Source organism: Lycium barbarum, chromosome 1 (genome assembly GCF_019175385.1).
Source record: "Lycium barbarum isolate Lr01 chromosome 1, ASM1917538v2, whole genome shotgun sequence".
In the NCBI taxonomy this organism is placed as follows: Eukaryota; Viridiplantae; Streptophyta; class Magnoliopsida; order Solanales; family Solanaceae; genus Lycium; species Lycium barbarum.
Genome location: NC_083337.1, coordinates 778,517 through 805,060, shown reverse-complemented (window position 1 = coordinate 805,060; position 26,544 = coordinate 778,517). Strand labels below are relative to the sequence as shown.

Sequence of the window (26,544 nt, the reverse complement as noted above, 5' to 3'; positions counted from 1 at the left end):
ATAAGTTGCGACAATTTGGTGTAAACACAAGTATTTACGATAACAAAATTGCTCAATTTCAAATAATACAATGCCAAATTTAGTCCTTTTCCCGTCATTGGAGTTAAGCATACTCAAAAGGTTTTTTTTTTTTTTCCACTTGTTTGTTCCATATTTTACAATTTGTTTGATCACTAAACCAAAAACCAAACTGGAGAATCTTTCTTACCAAGAGAAAATGTGTGACATCACAAGAGAAAACTATATGCAAATAAGCAACATACCAAATAAGACAAAATGTGTGACATCACAAGAGAAAACTATATGCAAATAAGCAACATACCAAATAAGACGAATTTTTGTCGAAGTTCTCTTATAAAAGTCAATTTGTGAAGTCAATCGAGGTGCGGCTATGAAGCTTAATGTTGAACCCACATTTGAGCTGGTTCACGTTTAAATTTTACAATAACTCATCTGATTTACAGAAATCAAATCTATTAATGAAATTCGAACTAAAACTTAATTTCTTATCATAGGGGCCGGGGGTAATGGAAGCATTCTTGGTTGTTTAGACAAAGGTGCACCTGTTAACTTACATATGCCAAACGAAAAATGCAAGATAGATGTAAACAACCATTGATTTATTTACTAGCTAAGCACACCATCATTAGTTCATTACCAATAGTTCCAACAGGAACTTGCACCATACAAACGAGTCCTCCATGTTATACAAGTTTTGTCTAATTGGTCAGTGGGCAAACAGTAAGTTATGATCACCATCTCCGTATTGGCAGCATTACAAAAACATGTTAAAAAGACATTTTCAACAAAGAGAGAATTCTCCTATTCATATAAACTAGAATTTCTTGGAAACGAGACCGAATCTTCAACTCGTTCTTATATGCAATCTGATTTCTTTTCTCCACTTCAAGAAAAGAGTGGAGGGAACAAGAGACGCGAAAATTCCAGCAAGATTGCTTCGTCAGAACAAGCGCGGAAAGCTCCAATGTCAAAATTGAGATGCCCAAGAAGACGTCATCCCTCACGGATGATTTTCAGTATCACTACCGTATATGGTAGCAAGTCTATTCTTTTATCCCGGGGACTCATTTCTAGCAGCCCCACCAAATATCGGCCTCATGTAGGTGTCATCGAACCTCCTCCAGTAGGAATGGATTGTATATACAGGTCTTTCGAACAGCATGGACAAACTATCCTTCGCTCGTAGAAGGTTGGTTTGGGCAGATTCGTCGAACGAAAGCAAAGGGAGCGTATCTTTTGAGATAGTTGGTTCCCTGTCTATGCTTCTCCGTGTATTGTCACTATGCGGAAGCAGATAGTTAATAAGTGGCTTTGTCAAGAAGCCAAACACCTGCAATCAGACCAATTGGGGTTACCCAAAGCCAAAAAAAAAGAGGGGGGAGTACTGGACTGGACCATTAGAGGTGGCAAATTACTAGTTGTGTCAAATTGGGAGGGTCAAAAGTGTCAAATTAATAAGTAGGTCATGACCCAACCCGGCCAGATCTTGTCGGGAGTAATATGAGTTGGGTCAAGAAACTCAAATAACTAAGTCATAACCCAACCAACCCAGCATGACCCAGCCTTCTTTACTTTTTTATTTTATTTTTGAGAAAAAATGCAAAAACTAATAGTTGTATATTTTTCTTCGATTATTAACTAAAGTTCTTCCAAATTTACACAATTCAGATCTCCGAATTTGATTTAGAAACTAAATAAAAAGTATTATAAGTCACAATAACTAGCAATTCAAAATCTTTAAAAGTACTTGAAGAAAATCATGGTCAAAGAAAATATCCTTTGATTCCCCAAATAGTAATTGAGACACGTAAATTGAAACGGAGGGCGTATACAAATATGTTTGCATTTGATTTGGATTTTGACCCGTTTTGACCTGCCTTTAACCAATAGTTTGATGACAAGGTCATTTCGGGTTCAACCTGTCCGGGTCAAGTCAAGAAAAGCGTGACTACCCAAACCCGTTTACGTTTAGATGGGTTGGACATTGGATACTGTGAGATGATTTATTTTGCTACCTCTAAGGACAACATATACCAAAACCTGCAGTTCCAATATATTTTTCCATGTCAGAAATCAAGGCTTTTTATCTTATCCAATTTGCCATTAACTTACTAGTGTACTGAAGAGCACAACAATTACTGTAGTCGTAACCATTACGGCATGCACTGGATCAACTGTAACACCAGAATAAGTGAACTGCATCAAAAGTAAAAAAGTTCAAAATTAATCAGACGCATTTGAAGATATTTGTTCCGCTTTAATTCAAAACTAAAATCCATATCTTGGGAAATATGCTAAATTACCTGCTTGAATGCCAAGGCGATAGAAACAGCTCCTCTCATAAGACCAGCCCACCAAATTACTATCTGATAAAGAGCACATAACATAAGGGCACATATTCACAACATGATTTATTTCGAGAAGTAACTAGAATATGACCTGATGTTTGAAAGTTATTGAGGGCGCTCGTGTAGCACGTCGGTTCATGAAATTGGAAAAAGCAGAGAGAGGGAACACAAAAGCAGCACGACCAACAGCCATCAACAAGAGCACGGTCCCGTATATTCCCATTGAAGTCCAAACACTGTCAGCAAGAATGAGCTGGTAATTAAACATTCAGTCGCAAACCGAAGTCTACTTTATCATGATTGCAGATATATACAATTTAGATGAATGAAAGGAAACAGAATATTATCCAACGTCTCTGTTCTAGTCACCAAATTGACAATCAACTCATTTTCTAGATACATTTTTATGTCTTTACTGGCTATACCGATAAATTGAAGGTGACTTTCTAGTTATGCATTAGTCAAATCTCTACTAAATGCAGACATCATAAATGAGTTGATAAAAAAGAGGAACCTTCCACCTTCATGGTAACCACCAAGTTTTTACAAAGCTTAGGCGGTAAAGCACAGGAAAGTCCCTCTAAGAGACATCATTCTACCAAACAATATCATAAACTAGGACGTGGAGTGGAGTGGCTCTACTAAGGGTCTAGCGGTGGATGTGCAGTGTATCAATGGTTCTCACGTTTACGTGGAGTCAAAGGTAAGAACAGATGGAACTTTCACTGAGCTTTGAAGCAATATGCTAATGATTGCATCATTTGATCATGAAATCAAAAACCGAGGCTAGGGAGTCGAGTGGCCTTATTAACTGTTAAATGTGTATTACTGATTCTACATGGAATCTTATGGTGAGAACAATTCCCACAAGGAAAATGTGCACCAACTCATCTAATAACAGTAGTTAACCTCTATTTAGTTAAAAGGCAGTAAATATACAATTGAATTCTTTAATCAAAATCCCAAATAGAAGCCAGCTACAGTTCCTTATTCTCATATAATGTTACTATCTTATGTTTTTTCCGGAGAGGCGCTGCAACACACGTCCTAAGAAGAATTGATAACCAATTAAAAATAAATAGTAGCTGAATGACTTAACATTGAGTGGAGATCTCACTTCTGTTTGCTCATTTTCCACTTCTCAATGTCCAGTGCGTCCATCCCGACGTACAAAAATATGAATGTTTCAGCAATGAAAGACATAGCTTCAAATGCATGCCTGTAGTCCAAAATATCTAAAATATCAATACATAATCATACTTCTAAAAGTGCATTTCATGATAGGTCAAAATTGCAGAAAATATATGAATTACACCTTCATGCATACCTCGTAGTGATTCTTGAACTATCAGTTACATTATGCCATGCATAGTGAGACATCAAGATTCCGGCAAAGAAGACGGTCAAAATCCCACTGAGGTTGAAAAGCTTTAAACAACATAATCACTTTGTAAATACCATGACAACACTTAAAAAATCTGAATTTGGTAATATACGAAAATAAACATGCAAAGGGACAGATCAGCAGCTCCTAGGAGCTTGCTTAGCCCAAAAAGATTAAATATGATAGCATGGCTAAAAGATAAACATAAAAGGGAACTCAAAAAAGTGGAAGAGGGGAGGGGATGAAATTGACACAAAGTAAAAGAGAACCTTAACATGAGGAAGTAAGTTAATATCAAGAGGTAAAACTGCTTGGATTGAATCCTTAGAGATTATGGCATCCATCTATAAATTGCGCCATAACATCCAAGCTAGAAGACGGATAGCGACCTACTCGGCATAGCCTAACCAAATACCAAACGACGAAACCAGTTTTTACCCTCACCCAACTGCAGAAAGATGAAATAATCTGTGTGTTTCATCCTTCAAAAAGTAGATTTTAGTAACCAGTGCATGAAATTTGTTGAAGGGTGATGCTTTATGTCCTAAATGTACGATTAAGTTCTTCCTACCAGACGGAGAGCTGTTAGATTTGCATATACAGATTTCAGAGACGGATCTAGGATTTGAACTTTATGGCATTTGAGTTCGGGATTCTACCACGTTCCATTGGATTTATTGGGTTCGAAATCAGTTATTTGTACTAATTTGGTGATTTCTTAACACATACAGGGTTCCAAGCCAAAGTTATTGAGTATCCGAACCCATATCTTGCACTCTATATCCGCCCTGAAATAGATTTACGAAGTCACCCAGACTACCACAATTTCTGGTGAAAATACAACAACAACAACAACAACAACAACAACCCAGTGAAATCCCACATCGTGGGGTCTGGGGAGGGTAGAGTGTACGCAGACCTTACTCCTACCAAGGTAGGACGGCTGTTTCCGAAAGACCCTCGGCTCAATAAAAGCATAAAAAGAAGTCAGATAAGGTTAAGAGAATCAAAGCGATATGAAATGAAATAATGCAAGCGACACAGATAACACAGGATAATCAAAGCACAGGAAATAACAGATAATAGCAGAAATCTGAGCAGAAGAAATTATATTTCTGGTGAAAATAATGAATTAGATTTGGTGAACAAACTACTGCAAAACTGTAAAATTGAGTAAAAGAACTTGCTATACCTCAGCCAACATGTAGGACAGATATGCCATCAGAAGCATGAGAGATACTTCACGAACCGAAGAATGTCTGCACAAATATGAACAGATAAGTCCTCACTAATGCATAACCACTAACACTCATTTACTTTGCAATTTATAGGATGATGTAGACTCCAAGCTTCCATATATGCCTACAGAAACACCAATCACAAATTTTACCTCCCGAAGTATAAGCCCCTCAGAATGTATGATGTTAGAAGTCCAGCCTGCAAGCAGAAATGGGCCACACTCAGCAAGGTTTTTTGCACACAGCACTCTTGGAGCGGATCACATTTTCAGATAAATAACTATGCACTTGAATGGATAAACTTACTAAAGAATTCACTAAGCTTAAGAGTAAAAATATATGGGAAAGACATCAACTATCAACAAAAATAACATGGTATTTGATTTTTTTCCTCCCAGAAAAACACAAATAGTTGTCAAAATTCGGGTAGAAGCCAAATCAGTAGAAAGGATAATCTTGAAACTAAGCTCAACCTCATCCTTGATAAAATGGTCATCTTACTTCATACTGTAGTTAATTTCTAGTATACTTTCTTAGAAGACAATAATTTATCAATTACACCATCGTGTATCCTTGAACACAACGTAAAGTCTTTTCAATTTTTTGGATTCTTGTCTTGGAAAGGTATGGCTTTCCTCTATAGATGCATAAGCAACAGCAAGATGCAATTGAATTATACTCTGGAGTTCCCTCTGTGCATACGTGAGGGTGTATTTGTTTCTATAGATGTTTGACAAAGCCATGCCATCCGTTATATTTGAGGGAGTGCTTATACTAGACCCGTCAGACTCCCACTAAACATTAGACTAACATCTCCAAGTGTTTGAGGAAGTTCAGGCCCAATATCTAAATGCATCTTCAACTTCATTCTCTCAGAGGAATCCCCCTTCAATACTCTCAGTAACAAGGTCAAATGTCAAGTCCAATGCAAGTTACCTTAGAGGGATTACAAATGAATAATTATGCTGTAGATAGAATGGGCAAGAGAATGTCTCGAATATTGAATCCTTAATCAAATGTAAATAGCTATATCCCATCTCTACCACATAGTACAGGATTAAAAGAGTCGAAGACTCACAGAAACTCCAAGAGCAGTGCTTGTGGAGAACAGGTACAGAAAATCTAGAAAGATATGGAGAGCCGACCAGCCATTGAATCTATCGACATCAATCTTCTGCACTGCATTGAAGAGAACAACCGACGTAGCATCGTTCACTACTCCTTCCCCAAAGACGAGACTGTATAGCAATGGAGTCTCGTCTTGATGAAGAACCTACACATGAATTTTGCAGCAATGCAGATGTAAATCGTTCTCATTATTGAAACAGGACATATGACCTCACATGCTATTTTAACTAACCTGCAATGTACAAACGGTATCGGTCGACGAAAATATTGCTCCAATACCTTAATCAGAACAGTTACACAAGTTAATATGTCAATGAATTAGCTGATATCAATAATGAAAAAGCAAGCAAATAAATTCAAATAGAAAAAAGGACCAGACCAAGAAAGTCGCGAACACTCAATCCATTGAAATTAAGCTTGGGAAACAGCCAAAAGCTACCTATATCAATAGAAGACGAATGTTAACCAAAGAATTAGATAAATGACAAAACGAGAAGCTCAGGAATGACAAATTACCAGCTGTAATGATACTTGATGATATAAAAACCCCAATAACTCCGAACGACATAATGGTTAAGAAGTTATGGAAGAACTGCTTCTTCTTTACCTGGAATCTGGATAAGATATGTATAAACATGTCATTTTAAAATGTAAAATGCTTGAGATAAATGGAATTATAATTTAACATAAACCTTCTTACCCTGCATTGAATATTATTGGTGGAAGTAGATAAATGAAGAACACCTCTTCATTAAATCTAAGTATGTGGGAACTTTTCCCCTTGCTTATCAGAAGTATTATTGTCCCTGATATAAGACCCTATGCACCAGAGGAGTAGATTATTACTCTCAGAGCCAATGAAAAACTAAACAGATAATTCTTAAACAAATTTAAAAATAAAATAAGCAATCGGAGACGAAACAATTCCGGGAAACTATGAAAATGAGTATTGCAGTTTTCACGAGGTGTGATTATGTTTGCCTCACAACTTTTCACGCTATATTTTGTTGGATAGCTTGTTAGTGGTTAAAAGGACTTGTTGGATCAACAAAAGCTATATTTCTGTGTCTTTTGGTCATATGTCCATCTTGATATGAACAAGACTGAAGAATATTATAAGTTCTCCATCCTTAGGCTCCAAGATGAATGAGTACCACCTCAACTGTTTTTAAATCACGGTGGTGTATAGCGCAAACGAACATCTATGGAGCATAGCAAGGAACCTCGGCTTCAGCCCTGGTCACCTCGCTCAATCCTACAGAGGGAACTTGAGTTGAGGTTTTTATTCCAACTAGCGAGGACAGGCCTCGTTTTGGCCCGGTAGAGTGAATGTGAAAAGCAGAATCCTCACCTCAACTATTTAACGGGGTAACTGCAACCTCCCACCAGCTCAAGGCAGGCTTAAGCAGATGGGAAGAAATCGCCTACTATTTTTTGCTTCGCCTAGTCGACTTGAAACCGAGGCCTCATGGTTCTGCTCCCGCTTCATTGACCACCAAGCCACTAAAATTATTTATATGTATGAACCACTATATGTCATTGATTCTATGTGATATGAATTAGAAGTACTCGCTCCATGACAATAACACTAGTTCGCTAACATTATTACTAACTTCTAATATTCTTTTCGGAAAAGGTGTCCAAATCAGCTTCTGCGCCTCAAATATTCCACCAGGGGGTTGGTTTGCCTTTGGGCATTCTTCATTTGCTTTGCTCTTCTTCTCCGGCCACATTTGGGATGTGCTAGAACCTTGTTCAAAGTCTCTAGTTAATGGGATTTACTTATAAAGACAAGAATTCCTGCCAATGACAACATCTTAACCCCGCTCCCTCAATTATTCCCCCAGGGTCCATACCATCTCTGGGATCACACTGGGTATGTTGTTGTTGTTGTTTGTACATACCATCTCTCATCAACATAGGAATCGGATAATTTGGTCAAACAAAATTAGGCTGATGGAAACCAATCACCTAACCTTTTCTTAGCTCATCTAGGATACTCCCATAATTAATTATGCTAGGATTTAACTCCCATAATTTTCGTGGAGTACCATTCGCTCTGTTCAACAGCTAGACTACATCCTTAAACTCTTAACTTTTACTCCCCGTTCCAGTTTATGTGACACTATTTCCTTATTAGTCCATCCTAAAAAAGGACATGTCTCTATATTTGGAAACAATTAACTTTACATTTCTCATTGAGAAGCTTGAGTAAGACCACAAGTTTCATAAGATAGCCACACATGTTTAAGACCATAAGTTTCAAAAGGTTCCATTTTTTCTTAAACAACGTGCCCGTGTCGATTCAAACTATGTCAAATAAATTGGAACAGGGAGAGTAATACTTTTGAATATCCAAATCTTGATGTTAGATGTTCTCCGTCAAATTGAAATTTTAAACTATCACTTGAACACAAACAAATCATATTAACACCTCAAAATCTATCTACAAAGTATACGTAGAACAAAAGAAGAGAGAAAAAGTATGTAAATACGTACAATGATAATGGCAGTGATAGACTCGTTAACCCAACGATTCTCTTCAAGTAAGTGACCTATCACTAAACACAAACACAAAATCGCCACAAAAACCGTTAATGGAACAACCATCTCATGGCTACTTCCATTCCTCCCAAGGTCAATCACATAATCAAACAAAGCCATTTTTTCCAAACCAGATCAACACCTTATGTTTTTTTTTTTCCCTTTGTTTCTTTTATTACACAGTATATTATTTGTTGCATGATATAGATATGAATGTATGTATAGTTGCTGGAAAACTGAGAGCTAAAGAAAAACAAAATTTGCGGTGCTAACTGGAAAAATTGACACGTTGGTAATAGGATATCATGCAAAACTACACAAGTGTCGAAGTGTTATTCTGCTTTGTTGAACAGTTGGTAGAGTTTGTTGTACGTTTGTTGTCTTTTACTGTATGTGACTATACCTCTTCATTTTCCTTTTCTTTTAAAATTAAATTAGTAATCTTAGTTTTTTTTTTTCATTTTTTCTTTCAACTAAGGAATAATAATAATAATAATAAAAGTGCTTCTATTTTGATAAAGACGCAAAAATGAAGTAATATTTTAAGTTGGCCTAGAAAGATTAGAGTTACTCAATATATAATAATTAAATGTTAAATACTGAATTCAACTGAATCTATATCTGGTCTTCTACTCTCTCTTCCAAAGTACCAAAAGCACGAGTTAATTTAAAAAAATTTACACATACATGCTCCCTCGGTTCACTTTTACTTATCCACAATAAATTTTCACATCCTCTAAAAAATGTACAATAAATAAAGTGGCAACTTCCTGTGATACTCATATTAATTATTAAAGTGAGCAAGTATTAAAATTAATTTTTAATATAGTAATCATGAAGGAAGTAACTTCTAAAATAAAATTTACAAGTAACCTTTATAAAAGATAGTATTAATTAACAACCAATCTGCTATTACAAAGATAAACTACATATGTGATCATGTATACAACTTAAGTTCATTCTCTTTTAGGACACTATTAGTTGCCCAATTTATTGTGAAGTACATATTATATACATTGCCTCACTCGTGAAGACACTGTGATACCCAAATTCCTCAAGGTTATCGCAATCAGAGTACGCAAAATTTTCAACAACGTAAAACCTGAAAGTTGAATAACAGAATAAAACAGTAGAGATGTAAGATGGATCTGTCCTCAATTCAGACATCACATTACAAAATGATTGGTCCATCTAAACTCTAATAGCTAAAGAGGTTCTTAATTTCCATCCTATAGAAGAGTAATAACATAGGCAATCTCATATAAAACTTTTGATAATGCAACAGAGATGAGTTATAACTCTCAAGCAGTAGCACCACTTGCACCCTTCCCTTTCTTTTTCTGTAGCTTCTTCATGTAAAACTCCAGTTCCTTACCCTCCAAGATGTAACTGTCAAAAGTTAAATAACAAATGTAAGTAAGTGATAGCTGCAAGAATCAAGCATGATAGCTACTCCCTTCATTCCGTTCCAATTTACATGGCAAAGTTGAATAGGCGTGGAATTTTAAGAAAGAAGACTCTAGAAAATTGTGGTCATAAATGTGCCATAACTTCGTTATAAGCTTTTGACAAATCTGGTCTTATCATTTCATCACATTTTTCTCATTAGGGGTAACAGAAAGTTAAAATGTTTCCAAATCTAGAAAGCTGTCATTATTTTTTGGAACTTACTAGAAAAAAATGTTGCCACATAAACTAGAACGGAGGGAGTTCTATATATCCTACAAGTCCAAAGTTAAAGTTCACAACTAATAGATTCCAAAAGAAACATAAAGGTATATTCAAGACCAACAATACACTCTTGTCTAGATTAATCATTCTACATCAGGGTTTATTTGGATAAAAAATAGAAACAAATAGTTAAATCCTTATCAACAAGGAAAAGATCATTAAATCACATATGAACTTAGTTTAGCCATAAAAAATCAGCAACAATGCAAATTTCACTCTCATAGCCAAAGAAAATTTAAGATACTACAGACCTCCAATTCAAAGACTGGCATCTAAGTTAGCCTGGGTCCAAATTTTCATAGTTTAAAGGATGTCTACAAATTCCAGGAGAATTTTGGACTTCTATCTGTCGTTAAATGCATGACATCAAAGGTAAAACATTATTTTTTTAGCAGGTCAGTAAAGTGAAATGAAGAGACTGCAGATTTGAGCTCGACAGTTTTCTGCAAAAGACCAAACCTAATAGAGAAGAAAACCCATACCCATCGGCACGACCACATTGCCCAGGTCGTGAGGAGATTGCAGCCAATAGACGACCACTAGCAAATTGCTCTTCAACATGTGGGTCGATCTTACGATCCTGTTGACGCTTTTCCAGCTTTCTTTGGACATGGTTACTTTTCTTCTCCTCAGCAACAGCCTCAGGAACCTCCTGTGAACCAATCAAATAGAAACCATCACAAAATGCACCGACACTCTAGGCCAACCATATCAGTAGAACACCACGCTGTAAACATATACTACGACAAAATTCACCAGAAGTGACATTTGAAAAGACAATTTTCCTTCACAATAGAAGGGGAAGAAGTCCTATAAAAATTATTTAACACAAACAATTATGAATGTCCATTTGCATGAGCAGCAACACTTATAGCTTCACAGATGCTCAAGCAAATCCTCTTACAATTAAGTGTGTCAATATTGCATTTCAACCCAATAAATTGTACCATAAATTGATTATCAAATCAAAAGAAGTGGATCACCATGCATAAAAGAGCCCACATAAGATAAGAAAAGCATTCATGCAAATACCTCTCCTTCCTTCTTGGCGGCACTCTTCTTCTTGCGACCAATTTCAACACCATAATGCTGGAGATACCACTGCTTAAATGGAGCTGCATCAACTTGAACAATTGCACTCTTCACTAGAGTTTGTGTCCTAACCAACTCATTGTTTGAGGCGTTGTACACCACATCCAATAAACGGGTCTTCCTAGTAACAGCTTCACTGCCCCAAGAGTAGTTTCCAGTGTCCAACCTCAAAGCACGCCACTTCACATTGCCTCCTCGGACCCTTATTCTCCTAACAGTCTTAGCATTAGGCACCAGCTTTGTATTTGCAGACTGTCTTCCCATCTCATACCTTCACAGTGACAACAAATCAAAAGTCAATGTCATAATGTACACTCAAATGAAATTATATCTATGGACAGACCAAAATAAGATTTTGGGAAGATCTAGTCTAAAGAAAAAGACTAGGACTAACTCATTGCAATCATTTAACGAAAGCCACAAATCTCTACACCCAAATGAATTTAAATTTTTTCTTTTATAATGGTCCAGCATCAAACAGTAGGACATTCAATAAATTAAACACGCTCAATCCCAAATTAATTTGGATCAACTACGTGAATATCCTCATGTAGCATCCATTTCTGCTATTTCAAAAGTAGGACATCCAATAAATCAACTACACTCAAATCACAAATTAGTTTGGTCCTATGTACCCATTCCACTACATTCGAGTCAAAATAGTTGGACAATCAATAAATCAATTCTGCTCAATCCCAAGTTACTCTTAGGCCTCATTTGTCAACACTTATTGGAGGTCTGAATCTGAATAGTTCAGACCCCAAGTTACTCTTAGGCCTCATTTGTATAAGTGAGGTCTGAATCTGAATAGTTCAAACCTTAAGCCATTAAGTGCATTTGTTTGCATTAAGATCTAAACACTTATTGGGTCTGAATAGGTCTTAATAATTAAGATCTTGAATCAAGTCTTAATAGCATTAAGAGGTATTTCTGTATGTAACTTTTTTATCACCCACTCCAACCCCAACCCTCAACCCCACCCCACCACCCACCCTCCACTGCAACCCACCACCCCACCACCAACCCCAATCCCGCCCCACACCACCAACCCCACCCCCACTACCTCCCACCCCTCCACCCCCACTCACCACCCACCATGACTACAAAACATCTCCACCATTACTAGTGAGCATAAATGTTTCAATTTTTTTATCAAATAATACTTTTTTATTAAATTTGTATTTATTTTCTACTATTTAGTTACTTTTTAATTTGAATTGTATATTTATTATGTTTAAATAAATACATTATGCATATTCAGATATTGAAAAACAAATAGTCTTAATCATTCGGTGTTCAGACCTAGAGACAACATCTTAATGATTCAGATGTGCATTCAGATTCAGAAGTCTTAATCTTAATGAAAACAAATGAGGCCTTAGTGGGCCATATAAATACTTTGCATGCATTGCATTGTATTCATCTCAAAATAGTAGAAAATATTTGATATCAACTACACTCATACCAAATTAGTTTGGGTGGACCGGTGGACTATTTGAATCTTCTGTATCCACTAAACCTATAATCAGGTCCAAACTAGTAACATCAGTTTGGGATAAAATAATGAGATTTTCAAGGTGGAACAGAAACCTAATTGTCAAGTCAGAACACAAGCAGTAGGACAGTCCACAAATTAAATTCACTCAGTCCCAAATTAATTTGGCTCAACTATATGAATCCAAAAGTAGGAAACCCGATAAATCAACTAAATCGCAAATTAGTACAATCGACTCTATGAGTCCTATGTACGCATTCCACTACTTCAGGTCAAAATAGTTGGTCATTCAATAAATTAATTTTCCTCAATCCCAAGTTACTCTTAGTGAACTATACCTTTGCATACATTCCACTGTATTCAGCTCCAAAATAGTAGAAAATATTCAATAAATCAACTATGTTCATCCCAAATTAGTTTGGTCGACTATATCACTATTAGGTACACATTTCACTACATTCAGGTCAAAATAGTTAGACAATCAACAAATCAACATTGCTCAATCCCAAGTTAGTTTTAGTAAACCATATAAATCCTCTGCATCCACCATTTTATTCAGCTATAAAATAGTAGAAGACATTCAATATATCAACTACACTCAGACCCAAATTATCCCAGATCGACTATTTGAATCCTCTGTGTCCATTAAGAGCCCGCTTGGATTGGCTTATAAGTTGCTTATAAGCTGTTTTCAGCTTTTTTGTTTGGCTGGCTAGCTTAAAGTCATTTTGTGCTTAAAATAAGCTCAAAAAAATAATTGGGCCCGTTTGACTTAGCTTATCTATATAAACAAACAGCTTAGGTGCTTAAAATAAGCCCATCCAAACAGGCTCTAAACTATAATCAGAAGTCCAAACAAGTAACATCACATTGAGATAATGAATAAGCTACGAAATAGTAGAAATATTCAATATATCAACTATGCTTATCCCAAATTAGTTCAGATAGACTCTTTGAATCCTCTTTATCCAACAACAACATACCCAGTGTAATCCTCTGTATCCATTAAACTATAATCAGGTTCGAATTTAGTAACATCAGATTGAGATAAATCAATAATTTCCACTTACTTTCTCTTCTTCCTCCATGCCTTCTTCTTGCCTCCGGTGGCACGTCTCTTGTGCATCGAATCCCGAGAGATACCTATCACATACCATATCACATTGCTCTTTTAAGCTTTTTTTCTCGCAATTTCAATCGAACAGAAAAAAAAACATACGATATCAACGAAGATAAAATGAAACATTGCTCTTTTAAGCTTATGTTCTTGCAATTTCATTAGAACGGAAACAAACATACGATATCAACGAAGATGAAAAGAGACATTGCTCTTTTAAGCTTATTTTCTCGCAATTTCATTAGAAGAGAAAACAAACATACGATAATCAACAAAGAAAAAATGAAACATTGCTCTTTTAAGCTTATTTTCTCGCAATTTCATTAGAACAGAAAACAAACATACAATATCAATAAGGATAAAACAAAACATTGCTCTTTTAAGATTATTTTCTCGCAATTAAATTAGAACAGAAAACAAACATAACGATATCAACAAAGATAAAATGAAACATTGCTCTTTTAAGCTTATTTCTCAAGATAATTTCAAAAATATACAGCTTTTGAAATTATTTACCCACGTAGCCCATTTACAATATATGGGCTAAATCGGTGTTTATACACGAAGTGTGGGCTACATGCCCTAAATATTTTCAAAAATAGACATAGAGCGTAATTTTCCCTATTTTCTCGCAATTTCATTAGAACAAAAAACAAGTACACCAACGAAGCTTAAAATGAAACATTGCTCGTTTAAGCTTATTTTTCTTGCAATTTTCATTATAACATTAAACAATCATACAATATTAACAACAAAGTTAAAATGAAACGTTGTTCTTTTTGAGTTTATTTTCTCGTTTAAGCTTATTTTCTCACAATTTCATTATAACATAAAACAAACATACGATATCAACAAAGATAAATGAAACATTGCTCTTTCTGGGCTTATTTTTCTCGTAATTTCATTATAACATTAAACAAACACACGATATCAGCGAAGATAAACTGAAACTTTATTCTTTTAAGCTTATTTTTCTCGCAATTTTCATTATAACATTAAACAAATACACGATATCAACGAAGATAAACTGAAACATTACTCTGTCTAGGCTTATACTTCTCGCAATTTCATTATAACAGAAAAACAAACACACGATATCAACGAAGATATAAATGAAACATTGCTCTTTCTAGGCTTATATTTCTCGCAATTTCATTATAACATTAAACAAACATATGATATCAACGAAGATAAAATGAAACATTGCTCTTTTTAAGTTTATTTTCTCGTTTAAGCTTATTTTTCTCGCAATTTTCATTATAACATTAAACAAATACACGATATCAACGAAGATAAACTGAAACATTACTCTTTCTAGGCTTATTTTTCTCGCAATTTCATTATAACATTAAACAAACACACGATATCAACGAAGATAAACTGAAACATTATTCTTTTAAGCTTATTTTTCTCGCAATTTTCATTATAACATTAAACAAATACACGATATCAACGAAGATAAACTGAAACATTACTCTGTCTAGGCTTATATTTCTAGCAATTTCATTATAACAGAAAAACAAACACACGATATCAACGAAGATATAAATGAAACATTGCTCTTTCTAGGCTTATATTTCTCGCAATTTCATTATAACATTAAACAAACATATGATATCAACGAAGATAAAATGAAACATTGCTCTTTTTAAGTTTATTTTCTCGTTTAAGCTTACTTTCTCACAATTTCATTATAACATAAAACAAACATACGATATCAACGAAGATAAACTGAAACATTACTCTTTCTAGGCTTATTTTTCTCGCAATTTCATTATAACTGAAAAACAAACACACGATATCAACGAAGATATAAATGAAACATTGCTCTTTTAAGTTTATTTTCTCGTTTAAGCTTATTTTCTCACAATTTCATTATAACATTAAACAAATACACAATATCAACGAAGATAAATGAAACATTGATCTTTTAAGTTTATTTTCTCGTTTAAGCTTATTTTCTCACAATTTCATTATAACATAAAACAAACATACGATATCAACGAAGATATAAATGAAACATTGCACTTTCTAGGCTTATATTTCTCACAATTTCATTATAACTGAAAAACAAACACACGATATCAACGAAGATATAAATGAAACATTGTTCTATTAAGTTTATTTGCTAGTTTAAGCTTATTTTTCTCGCAAATTTCATTATTGTACAAACATACGATATTAACAACGAAGATAAAATGAAAGCTAAAAGGATCAATTTCGTTACCCATTGTTGCCGGCGATGAACGATTCTAGGGTTCCGATAATTGTGCACTGCGATAGAGAGGCTAAATGAGCTTCACTGGGCTTTTATACCAGTTTTAAAACCCTAGCAGTAATTAAATACCGGTTTTGTCCTTGGTTTACATTTTAGTCCTTGTTGTTTACCGTCTAATTTGATTGAGTCCTGCATTTCTTATTTATTCCAATTTGGTACAATTGTTTTTTTCGAAAAGGTGTGTTAATTATTATTCAAAAAAAATCAAAAGCGAGTACATCACAAATAAAAGATGGTAAAGACAGACCTCTATTTCATCGGACCAGATATAGAAACAGTCGCCCTAGCTAAAGAGTGAGTAGCTTGATTCGCTGATTTTCTAACTAGAGAAACAGAAATTAATTGAAAACCTTTCATTAGTGACTTACAATTATAAACAAGAGAATCAAAATAAGAATTATTTGAAATGTTTTCTTCGAGAACTTGATGAACTAGGCGATTATCTGTCTCCGTCACCACACGACTATTAGCAAAGTCTCTCTTCAACCAGCTAAGAGCTTCTTTGAATCTCGATTTTGAATAGTTGGTGATTAATGTCAACATAGTTGCATATGTCTTATAGTTTGAATTACTATATTTTTTATTTCCAATCTGAATCTCGGAAGAATCAAATCAATGAAGGAAAGGCGATACATCTCCATATTCAAAAAAACAAGTCGTAATTTTTTATTTTTTTTACCATTCCCAAGAAGTAATTGAGTAAACCATTGACAGTAATTCCACGAGCATCGAAAAGGAAGAGTAAACTCCACTAATTTTTAACGCCTGAACCATGATAAGAAATAAGTCGATAAAGTATAAATCATTTTCAAAAATTCAAAAGCGGTAAATGCACAATATGTGACTCAATGTTCAAATTAGTTACTCTAGTTGAAATTTAACCAGTATAATACCAAAACTCATATAAGTATGGTGCCTTTGATTTTGCATAAATAGAGTGATTCATCACCGTAAAGAAGTGCTTTTCATTTCTTGATTTTCGCTTCAAACCTCATGGACCTTATCGTTCCTTTACGCCTTTCGCTTTTAAAAACACGGACACCAACAAGATGGATTTTATGACATTCATAATCTTGCACTATCAATCAACTTTGGAGTACCAAACCTTTGTGTGAAAATAAAAGAACAAAAATACTTCGGGAGAGTTAAGTTGCAATTCAATCTCTTCCCTTGTTGATCTTCATGTATATTTTAATTCAAAAGTCCCACATAAAAGCAGTATAAGGGAAAAATATTTTAGTTGATGTCTTGCATTTCATTATTCTTTCTATAGTTGAAAAGAACAAACAATTAGCAAAAGTAAAACAGTGTGTTAATTCAACCTAACCGCTGAGCAAAAAGCCTATTTTGCTCGAATTTTTCAAAATGTCATAAGATCCTCCCAAAGTAGTGCATTTTCAGAGGACCCAACACGGATGCGGCAACATTTTTGAATCATCCATGTTGAGGTTTGTTTTGACTTGTATGGTTCTTTATTTTGTAGGTTTATGTGTTTTTTGCTATGTTGCTCAAATTTTTCAAAAATGTTGGCGGGTGCGTGTCAAAGCCTCCAAAAGTAATGCATTTTTAAAGAATCCTTCACGGGTGCCGCAACATTTTTGGAGAGTCCGAACAACATAGCAAAAACACACAAACCTAAAAAAATAAAGAACCATACAAGTCAAAACAAAATTCAACCTGGATGATTTGAATGAAGCCAAAGTCTATTTCATGTGCAATATAGTCCCATACACAAACATAAAGCTTCAAATGTATTGTTTACAAAATCTGCAAGTGTCAAATGAATCAAAATATTCAGTACTTATTTGATGGGATCCTAAGTTGGTATCCCTAATTGTTTCACACTAGTAAATCAAACATGATCTCACATACAATCTGAAAAGAAATGCAAATCCCAGAAAAAAAGAGGGGAACTATAAGAACAAACACTGGCAACTTTGCCGGTTACTCTAAGTGAACAAAACGTTAAAAAAGAGAAAAAAGAATATAAAAAATGACAACTCTAACTCTCAACATAGTACCAAAGGTACTACTGATCTTATCGTGGGGCGCACAAACACATCAACTACAATAGACGGTATCATGTATACCTTTGCAATCTGATATACATCTCGATCGAGTGCTGAAAAACGAGCCTATTGCTTTTACTATATTGATACTTTCAGACAATCGCCTTGCTAGCTCTACAGATCAGTTTTCTTATATCCGAAATATATATAGTATAGCTATATATTGTGAGGGGTACTATGAACATCAACTTCAACTTCTTTCTCTTAAGTCTGTTCTCCTAAGTATCTTCAGATATCCAAATAACGAAATCTTCTATGCTGCAATTCCTGGAAACAGTAAAAAAGAAAAGATGAGTTTTGTCTCAATTCCTGAATAATAAATAGCATTCCTTCAAGAATTTACTTGTGCTGGAGAAAGATAATATATGTACATCACGTTCTTTTATGCATCCAACCGCAAGTTTAACAGAAATGATCGCACACCGGTATCATATATCTCTAATTGAAGACAATCTTTTATTTGTATATACTTGAACTGTGTCCATGAGATAGAACAAGTTTTGTTGGGAGGAGAACCATGAGGTATCAGGTTCAAGTCTAGCGGAGACAGACAAACATTAGGTGATTTCTTCCATTTGTCTAAGCCTTGGGGGACAGAACTACCTAGCACTTGTTGCTGGTGGGAGATAGCAAGTATCCTGTGGAAATAGTCGAGGTGCGCGAGCTGCCTCAGACACCACGGATATCATTAAAAAAAAAAAAAATTGTCAACAATCTCCACATATGAGTAAGGCTGATTTTGCTGTCAGTTGAAAATAGTGACCCCCATACCATGCAGGATCGAGTACTGCCCTCTTAGTCACTAGTGTTTGTTGGCTAGTCTGGGTAACCCGTGACCACAGATAAGTCTCATGGCCAGGGATGGCAATGGGATCTGGAAAAGGGAGGAAAACCGTATCCCGTCTCACCCCTACCATACCTTTGTATATACATATAATATATGAGTGTGTGCAGGCACGTGTGCGTGAGTGTGCGCACCCGTGCCTCTGTGTGTGTGCATGTGTACGCCTGCATGTACAAAAGTAAGGGTGCAAGACGGCATTTTCTATATGTTTTGACTCCTCCAAGCTCATCAAACTTCAAATCTTCTGGTCAGAAACTTTGACACTAAGGTTTTACATTTCTTATAAACTGAGCTCAAATTTTGAACCAAAAAGATAGTACTATCAGAAAGGATACACACTTTTTGTATACTACTGTGCCTATATTCTAATGTGTTTCAAGCTAGGATCCTGCCAAAGAAAAGGTCTGATTCCTTGTTGTATAGTACTCCTTCCGTCCCAATTTATGTTTGATTAGGCACAAAGTTTAAGAAACAAAGGAAAACTTTTGAAATTGTGGTCTAAAAGAAACTTTAGACATTTTTGTGTAGCTATAAATCATGTAAAAGGGAAATTTTAAAGTTAAGTTGTTTATAATAATAGAAAGGTGACATTCTTTTTGGGACAGACTATAAAGGAAAGTGTGCCACATAAATTGAGACAGAAGGAGTAATTTTTTATAAAATGATAGAGATTAAATCTAGAGGACTGCTGTTTACATATCTGTATAACCAGCATCAGGAAATAAAACAAGATATATCTCAAATTTCAAAGCAACATACTCGAAAAGACAGGCTCATGATCAAACTAAGAAATGATGGAATTAATTTATCAAATTAATACCAAGGGACACGATTGGAAGTACACCCCCGGTTTCAACTTATGTGTCTTAGTTTGACTGGCACAGAGTTTTAAAAAGTAAACAAGACTTTTGAATCTTGTGATCTTAAACTAAAGATATGTATAATGTACCAAAATGCCCTTTAATCTTGTGCTATTAAATATGTCATGTTGGATGTTGAAATAAAAGAGTTGCCAAATTGGAAAAGAGGCATTCTTTTTTAAGCATACTAAAACAGAAAGTAAGACAAACAAATTGAAACAGACGGAGTATAATGTTACCTCTATTCGATTGTCTATTTGCAATACTATAATTTCCGATATAATCCTCAGAATCTTTAGCTGAAACATCTGCTGGATTTCCAAGACCATATTCAAATGAACTAGAACCATCTGCATCAGAAGAAACACCTTGCCAAGTTCGATCACCATACACCGAAGCACCGCCCCGGAATTGATCTCCATAAGACCCCTCGTAAGTAACACCAGTTGATACTGTAAACGATGAAGTTGTAGCAGGACCCGCTGCATTGTTTCTTCCAAGTCCTCCAGATCCCAGCCCATAATTATTCCCACCACCATATCCAGAAGAATTACCACCCGGAGCAGAAATAAGAGAACCCCAATTAGCACTGTTATTCGCGAAGACGCCATAATTTCCACTTCCGGACCCCACAAATGAACCTGGCCCACCAGAATTTGCTGAAGTGTTGAGGCCAAGGCCAATATTTCCCCATAAATTCCTGGTAGGGGAGCTTAGAAAAGAATCCCCTCTATTTCCGCTTGTGCTATATCCAATAGGAGTAGTACTGTATCTGCTTGAATTTCCACCAAAATACGGGTTCAGTATTCGCCCATAACCAAGATTATTGTTAAAGTTGGACGCTCCTGCAAATGTAGGGCTCAAAGCTGGGTCCAAATTTACACCCATTCCATAAGCTGGAGAAGCAAACTGAGAGAAACCAGCACGAGCACCGGCAACTGGACTAAACCTTCCATCCATGCGGACCCCGTATCCTCCAACCGATGCTAGATTATACCCCTGAGCAGCATAGTTGTTGAGGAAATTGTTGGCTCTATTGAGTCCGTAATTGTATCCCACGAGCGGGCTGCGGGGGCCCAGTGCGGGAGATAGCTCCTTCGGCACGGCCCGCTTTACTTCAACCATTTTACCATTTAGTTCATGAAAAGTCTTATACAATGCCCTATCAACTGCTTCCTCCGAATCATAAGTTATAAATCCAAACCCTCTTGGCCTCTGAGTATTATGGTCATACATCACTACGACATCTGTAATTGTACCAAACTGATCGAAATATGTCTTGAAATCACTCTCGGTAACAGTAGATGCTAAGCCTCCTACAAATAGCTTTTTGGTGCGTCCAGGACCTGGAGATCCTTGAATGCTGCTATTGTTTCTATTTATTATTTGTTGATCATCCCTAGGAACAGCCTTCTTTGCCTCAACCTGAAATAGGAAGCAACTTATTACTTGTAGAGATGGAGGTGACTATCAATTTGATAAAGAGTCTTTGAAGTGTATACAGTCAGACCTCTCTATGACAACATTTCACTATAACAACCAAGTTTTCCTTGGAACCGATTTTCATGTTATATTACACTAGATGTTCTTTATTATAACAATGTTTCGATATAACAATCAAAAAATACAAGGACAAACAATGCCGTTATAAAGAGGTTTGACGTTATAAGTTTTATGTAAACAAGAGGTCTCTATCAATTAGCTGTTGCAAAAGTATAACCAATCATTTAGCATAAACTTTCCATTACAGCTTTCCGGCAGAGGCGGATACAGGGTGTCGGTACCGGTTCATCTGAACCAAGTACTTTTGAAGTTAAACCTATTTTTACGTGTAAAAATTCACTAATATTGCGATAAATAGTGGTTAGGAACCCATAACCTTAAAAATATAATGGTTCAATGATAATAACTTTAAAGATTGAACCCATAAAGCTTAAGTACTGGATCCGCCTCCGCTTCCCCGTCGAGTTCACATTTAGGTAAACTATGATTATTTAACTTGTGAGTTGAGTACAGTACTCTAATCTCTCCGATGAAATACTACAATAACACCTATTATGGCTCCATATTAAACTAGTTGGGGTCGGCTTTATGCATCCTCTATGTCCATTTCACTCCAATATCTAAGATAAACAACAACAACAACAACAACAACTATAAACAAGTTGAGCTCAGCTATAACAATCCTCATTGACCATGTTTCTCTATTTAAATTCATCTAAGACAAATTAGAGAGAATTAAAATGAAAAAAGGAAAAACTACCGTTCGCCCGTCAATCATGTGTTTCTCCTTAACTACTCTTTCAGCAACAGTAGGATCGGCAAAGACAACAAAACCAAAACCACGAGCACGACCAGTATTACGATCCCTCATGATCACAGCTTCCACCACTTCTCCATATGACCTGAAATATTCTCTAAGACGATCCTCATCCGTGTCCCAAGAAATCCCACCTATGAATAGCTTACCCAGATCTGACTCCATCATTTCTGCAATCATAAGTTCAATGTCCACAAAAATAAGTTCAACCCACATAACAAAATCACATCTTTCATGAGATAATGCAAAAAATAATACTGCTAGACAATCACTAAGAATTTGAGCAAAATTCTTCCGCTCAACACACAAAACAGTTACTTCATCCGTTCCAATTTGTTTAACTTACTTTCCATTTTAATTTGTTTCAAAAAGAATGTCTCTTTCCTAATTTGGCAACTCTTTAATTCCAACATCCACCTGACATATTTAAGGACACAAGACTAAAGGGCATTTTGGTACATTATACATATCTTTAGTTTAAGACCACAAGGTTCAAAAGGCTTCTTTACTTTCTTAAACACCGTGCCCAGTCAAACTACGACAAACAAATTGAAACGGAGGGAGTACATTTATGCAATCTTAAGTTCAATATCCACAAAAATAAATTTCACCCACATAACAAAATCACATCTGATGAAGGTTTTGAGCAAAATTCTTTCACTCAACACAAAAAAACAGTTAGTATATTTCTTTTTGATGAAGGAAAAAACAGTTAGTATATTTCTGCAATCATAAGTTCAATATCCACAAAAATAAGTTTCACCAACATAACAAAATCACATCTAGCACAAGCTAATGCAAAAAATTAATACTACTAGACAATCACTAAGAATTTGAGCAAAATTCTTCCACTCAACATTTATAAAAAAAAAAAAAATTGCAATCATAAGTTCAATATCCACAAAAATAAGTTTCACCAACATAACAAAATCACATCTTTCACAAGCCAAAGCAAAAAATTAATACTACTGGACAATCATTAAGAATTTGAGCATAATTCTTCCACTCAACATAAAATAAAAAATAATAATTCCTAAAATCATAAGTTCAATATCCACAAAAAGTAAGTTCCACCCACATAACAAAATCACATCTTGCACAAGCTAATGCAAAAAATTAATACTACTAGACAATCACTAAGAATTGAGCAAAATTCTTCCACTCAACATAAAAAAGATAAATTAATTCTGCAATCATAACTTCAATATCCACAAAAATAAGTTCCATCCACATAACAAAATCACATCTTGCACAAGCTAATGCAAAAAATTAATACTACTAGACAACCACTAAGAATTTGAGCAAAATTCTTCCACTCAAACATTAAAAAAAATTAATTCTGCAATCATAAGTTCAATATCCACAAAAAGTAAGTTTCACCCACGTAAAAAAATCACATCTTGCACGAGCTAATGCAAAAATTAATACTGCTGGACAATCACTAAGAATTTGAGAAAAATTCTTCCACTCAACATTAAAAAAAAAAAAAAAAAATTCTTTCTGCAATCATAAGTTCAACATCCACAAAAATAAGTTTCACCCACATAACAAAATCACATCTTTCACAAGCCAAAGCAAAAAATTAATACTACTAGACAATCACTAAGAATTTGAGCAAAATTCTTCCACTCAACATTAAAAAAAAAAATAAAAAAAAAAAAATTGCAATCATAAGTTCAATATCCACAAAAGGTAAGTTTTACCCACATAACAAAATCACATCTTGCACAAGATAATGCAAAAAAAAAAAAAAATACTACTACTAGACAAATTCAATCAGTAACAATCTGTATTACCAAAACTGCCTGCATCTTAATCAAATTTAATTAACACAGGCAGATAATTATCACCAACTTGATATAACAAAATCTTGGAAATTTAAAACATCCCACATCAAAAACAAACACAAAAAAGATCCAAAATGTAGATAAAAAAAATGAATTAACACAACATAAAACACACCTTATCTAGCAGATCAGGGATCAGACAACAAGTGTGAAGTGTTGGATTCAATCTATAAAGTCAAAAATTATTCCAGGAAAAAGTGAATAGTTCTCATGGCCGAACGGGCCCTTAGAATTTGAGCAAATTCTTCCACTCAATCTATAAAACAGTTATATTTCTGCAATCATAAGTTCAGTTTCCAGAAAATAAGTTTCACCAACATAACAAAATCACATCTTGCACAAGCTAATGCAAACAATTAATACTACTAGACAAAAAAAAATTGCAATCATAATCATAAGTTCAATATTCACAAAAATAAGTTTCACCAACATAACAAAATCAAATCTTGCACAAGCTAATGCAAAAAACTAATACTACTACTAGACAAATTCAATCACTAGGAATCTATATTAGCAAAAATATCAAATTTTAACACAGTCAGATGATTATCAACTTGATATAACAAAATCTTGGAAATTTAAAATACCTCACATCAAAAAACAAACACAAAAAAAGATCCAAATGTAGATTAAAAAAATGAATTAACACAACAAAAACAAACCTTATCTAGCAAATCAGGGATCAGACAGCAAGTTGGAACATGGATCCTTGTATCATCAATCAAATAACAATCCAATGTATCTGGAAAAAAAAAATCAAGATTCCAACAGATCAGAACCTTAAAAATTCCAAAAAAGTGTATGTATGAAGCAAATAGGAAACTTAAAGAGAAGTATATTATCATACCATTTGTAAAGATTGAACCTTTTTTTTTTTTTTCAAGAAACCAAATTGGGAAATGGTTAGAAACTATAACCAAGGGATCTAAAAAGAGGTGTATATAGCTATGTAGTTATTAATATTATTATTATTATAATTATAGGAATAAGGTGAAAACAGAGGATGTGAGTGCTCATCCTCTACTTCTCTTCCTTTCTCTCTCTCCCCCCAAATGTCCCTCTCTTCTTTGGTTATTTCACTTTGAATATATATAAATAAATACAGATAAAAAGGGGATGGAAATTCTTGAATATAATAGATTAGTATGGTGTTCGGCTAAGCTTATAAGTTGTTTAAATTAATAAGCTTCTTTTAAGTTTATTTGCGCGTTTAATAAATATCAAAATTCAAAAGTACTTATAAGCAGTGGCGGATCTAGCACATATTGTGCAGGTTCACGGGAATGAGTAACTTTTTTACAGACCGTGTATATAAATATTACATTGTGAATTTAATTTTTATTGTATATTAACTTGATATTATTGCAGGACCGCATAAACTTCAAATCTTATATTCGCCTCTGTTTTTAAGCCAAATCAGACAGATGTTATAAGTTGATCACCACCCAAACTTATAATTTTACAACTTATAAGCACATTTGGTCTCTGATGAGTGCTTTTACGATTTTATCCCTAATATTTCTTATAATCTTCAAAATACTCTTTTTAAAAACATAATTTTTAATTATTTATCTATTTTGAGCCCGTTTGGATTGGCTTATAAGTTGCTTATAAGTTGTTTTCAGCTTTTTTGATTGTTTAGCTGGTCAGCTTAAAGTCATTTTATGCTTAAAATAAGTCCAAAAAATTAATTGAGCCCGTTTGGCTTAGCTTATCTAAAGCAGCTTATAAATTGAAAATAACTTATAAGCCAAAAAAAAAAAAAAAATTGGCCTACCCCAACTTATTTTGTTTTGGCTTATAAGCTGATTTTTTTAAGCCCATCCAAACAGGCTCTTTATCTCCATCGCTGGACTTTTTCTATGTAAAGGAAAATTTTATTTCATATTGGAAATGTGGAGTCTAGGGGGTATACCTATAGTGTACATTAGGGTTATTAAAGACATGTATGAAGGAGCCACGATTCGGGCCAGGATAGTGGGAGGTGACACCAAACACTTTCGGATCATGATGGGATTGCACTAGAGATCAATTCTTAGCCTGTTCCTATTTGCCTCAGTGATGACAAACTGACACGACATGTGTCAAGGGGAGGTGTTGTGGTGTGTGTTTTTCGCTGATGACATAGTATTGATTAACGAGACGCGCGGTGGAGTTAATGATAGACTGAAAATTTGGAGAGAGGCCCTGGAGTCTAATGGTTTCAGGTTAAGCAGGACTAAAACAGA

At 34.8% G+C, this 26,544-nt stretch overlaps 3 protein-coding genes across 4 annotated transcripts; all 3 read right to left on the bottom strand.

Moving 5' to 3' along the window:
• Nucleotides 1-600: 600 nt before the first annotated feature.
• On the bottom strand, nucleotides 601-8,865 carry LOC132628009 (sodium/hydrogen exchanger 4). The gene is made up of 14 exons (XM_060343677.1): nucleotides 8,619-8,865; nucleotides 6,820-6,938; nucleotides 6,636-6,733; nucleotides 6,499-6,558; nucleotides 6,352-6,398; nucleotides 6,070-6,264; nucleotides 5,144-5,190; nucleotides 4,946-5,012; nucleotides 3,697-3,797; nucleotides 3,487-3,588; nucleotides 2,461-2,605; nucleotides 2,325-2,387; nucleotides 2,134-2,217; nucleotides 601-1,351 (listed from the first exon to the last, which is right to left on the bottom strand). The coding sequence occupies exons 1-14, from the start codon at nucleotides 8,781-8,783 to the stop codon at nucleotides 1,073-1,075; spliced, it is 1,572 nt and encodes a 523-aa protein (XP_060199660.1). The 5' UTR covers nucleotides 8,784-8,865; the 3' UTR covers nucleotides 601-1,072.
• An 882-nt stretch (nucleotides 8,866-9,747) lies between these two features.
• Nucleotides 9,748-16,455, bottom strand: LOC132628001 (small ribosomal subunit protein eS8-like). The gene is made up of 5 exons (XM_060343669.1): nucleotides 16,326-16,455; nucleotides 14,052-14,124; nucleotides 11,427-11,757; nucleotides 10,877-11,046; nucleotides 9,748-10,052 (listed from the first exon to the last, which is right to left on the bottom strand). Exons 1-5 carry the CDS (start codon nucleotides 16,327-16,329, stop codon nucleotides 9,965-9,967), a joined length of 666 nt encoding a protein of 221 aa, XP_060199652.1. The 5' UTR covers nucleotides 16,330-16,455; the 3' UTR covers nucleotides 9,748-9,964.
• Nucleotides 16,456-18,116: 1,661 nt separating this feature from the next.
• Nucleotides 18,117-25,393, bottom strand: LOC132627986 (heterogeneous nuclear ribonucleoprotein 1-like). Of its 2 annotated transcripts, XM_060343650.1 has the most exons (5): nucleotides 25,164-25,393; nucleotides 24,979-25,058; nucleotides 22,413-22,639; nucleotides 20,389-21,574; nucleotides 18,117-18,712 (listed from the first exon to the last, which is right to left on the bottom strand). In XM_060343650.1, the coding sequence occupies exons 3-5, from the start codon at nucleotides 22,635-22,637 to the stop codon at nucleotides 18,699-18,701; spliced, it is 1,425 nt and encodes a 474-aa protein (XP_060199633.1). In that variant the 5' UTR covers nucleotides 22,638-22,639; nucleotides 24,979-25,058; nucleotides 25,164-25,393; the 3' UTR covers nucleotides 18,117-18,698. The 2 variants fall into 2 exon arrangements, with proteins under 2 accessions (XP_060199633.1, XP_060199640.1); XM_060343657.1 differs by lacking the exon at nucleotides 24,979-25,058.
• Nucleotides 25,394-26,544: the final 1,151 nt, after the last annotated feature.

Coding starts and splice junctions, on each gene's coding strand:
- LOC132628009 (XM_060343677.1), bottom strand. CDS start 8,783: ATGGCTTTGTTTGATTATGTGATTGACCTTGGGAGGAATGGAAGTAGC. Junction 6,734..6,819: donor CCAATAATATTCAATGCAGG/GTAAGAAGGTTT, acceptor TATCTTATCCAG/ATTCCAGGTAAAGAAGAAGC. Junction 5,013..5,143: donor AGGGGCTTATACTTCGGGAG/GTAAAATTTGTG, acceptor ATATTTGTGCAG/ACATTCTTCGGTTCGTGAAG.
- LOC132628001 (XM_060343669.1), bottom strand. Junction 11,758..14,051: donor GCATGGAGGAAGAAGAGAAA/GTAAGTGGAAAT, acceptor GTCACTGTGAAG/GTATGAGATGGGAAGACAGT. Junction 11,047..11,426: donor CCGCCAAGAAGGAAGGAGAG/GTATTTGCATGA, acceptor ATTGGTTCACAG/GAGGTTCCTGAGGCTGTTGC.
- LOC132627986 (XM_060343650.1), bottom strand. CDS start 22,637: ATGATGGAGTCAGATCTGGGTAAGCTATTCATAGGTGGGATTTCTTGG. Junction 21,575..22,412: donor ACATGATTGACGGGCGAACG/GTAGTTTTTCCT, acceptor TTCCTATTTCAG/GTTGAGGCAAAGAAGGCTGT.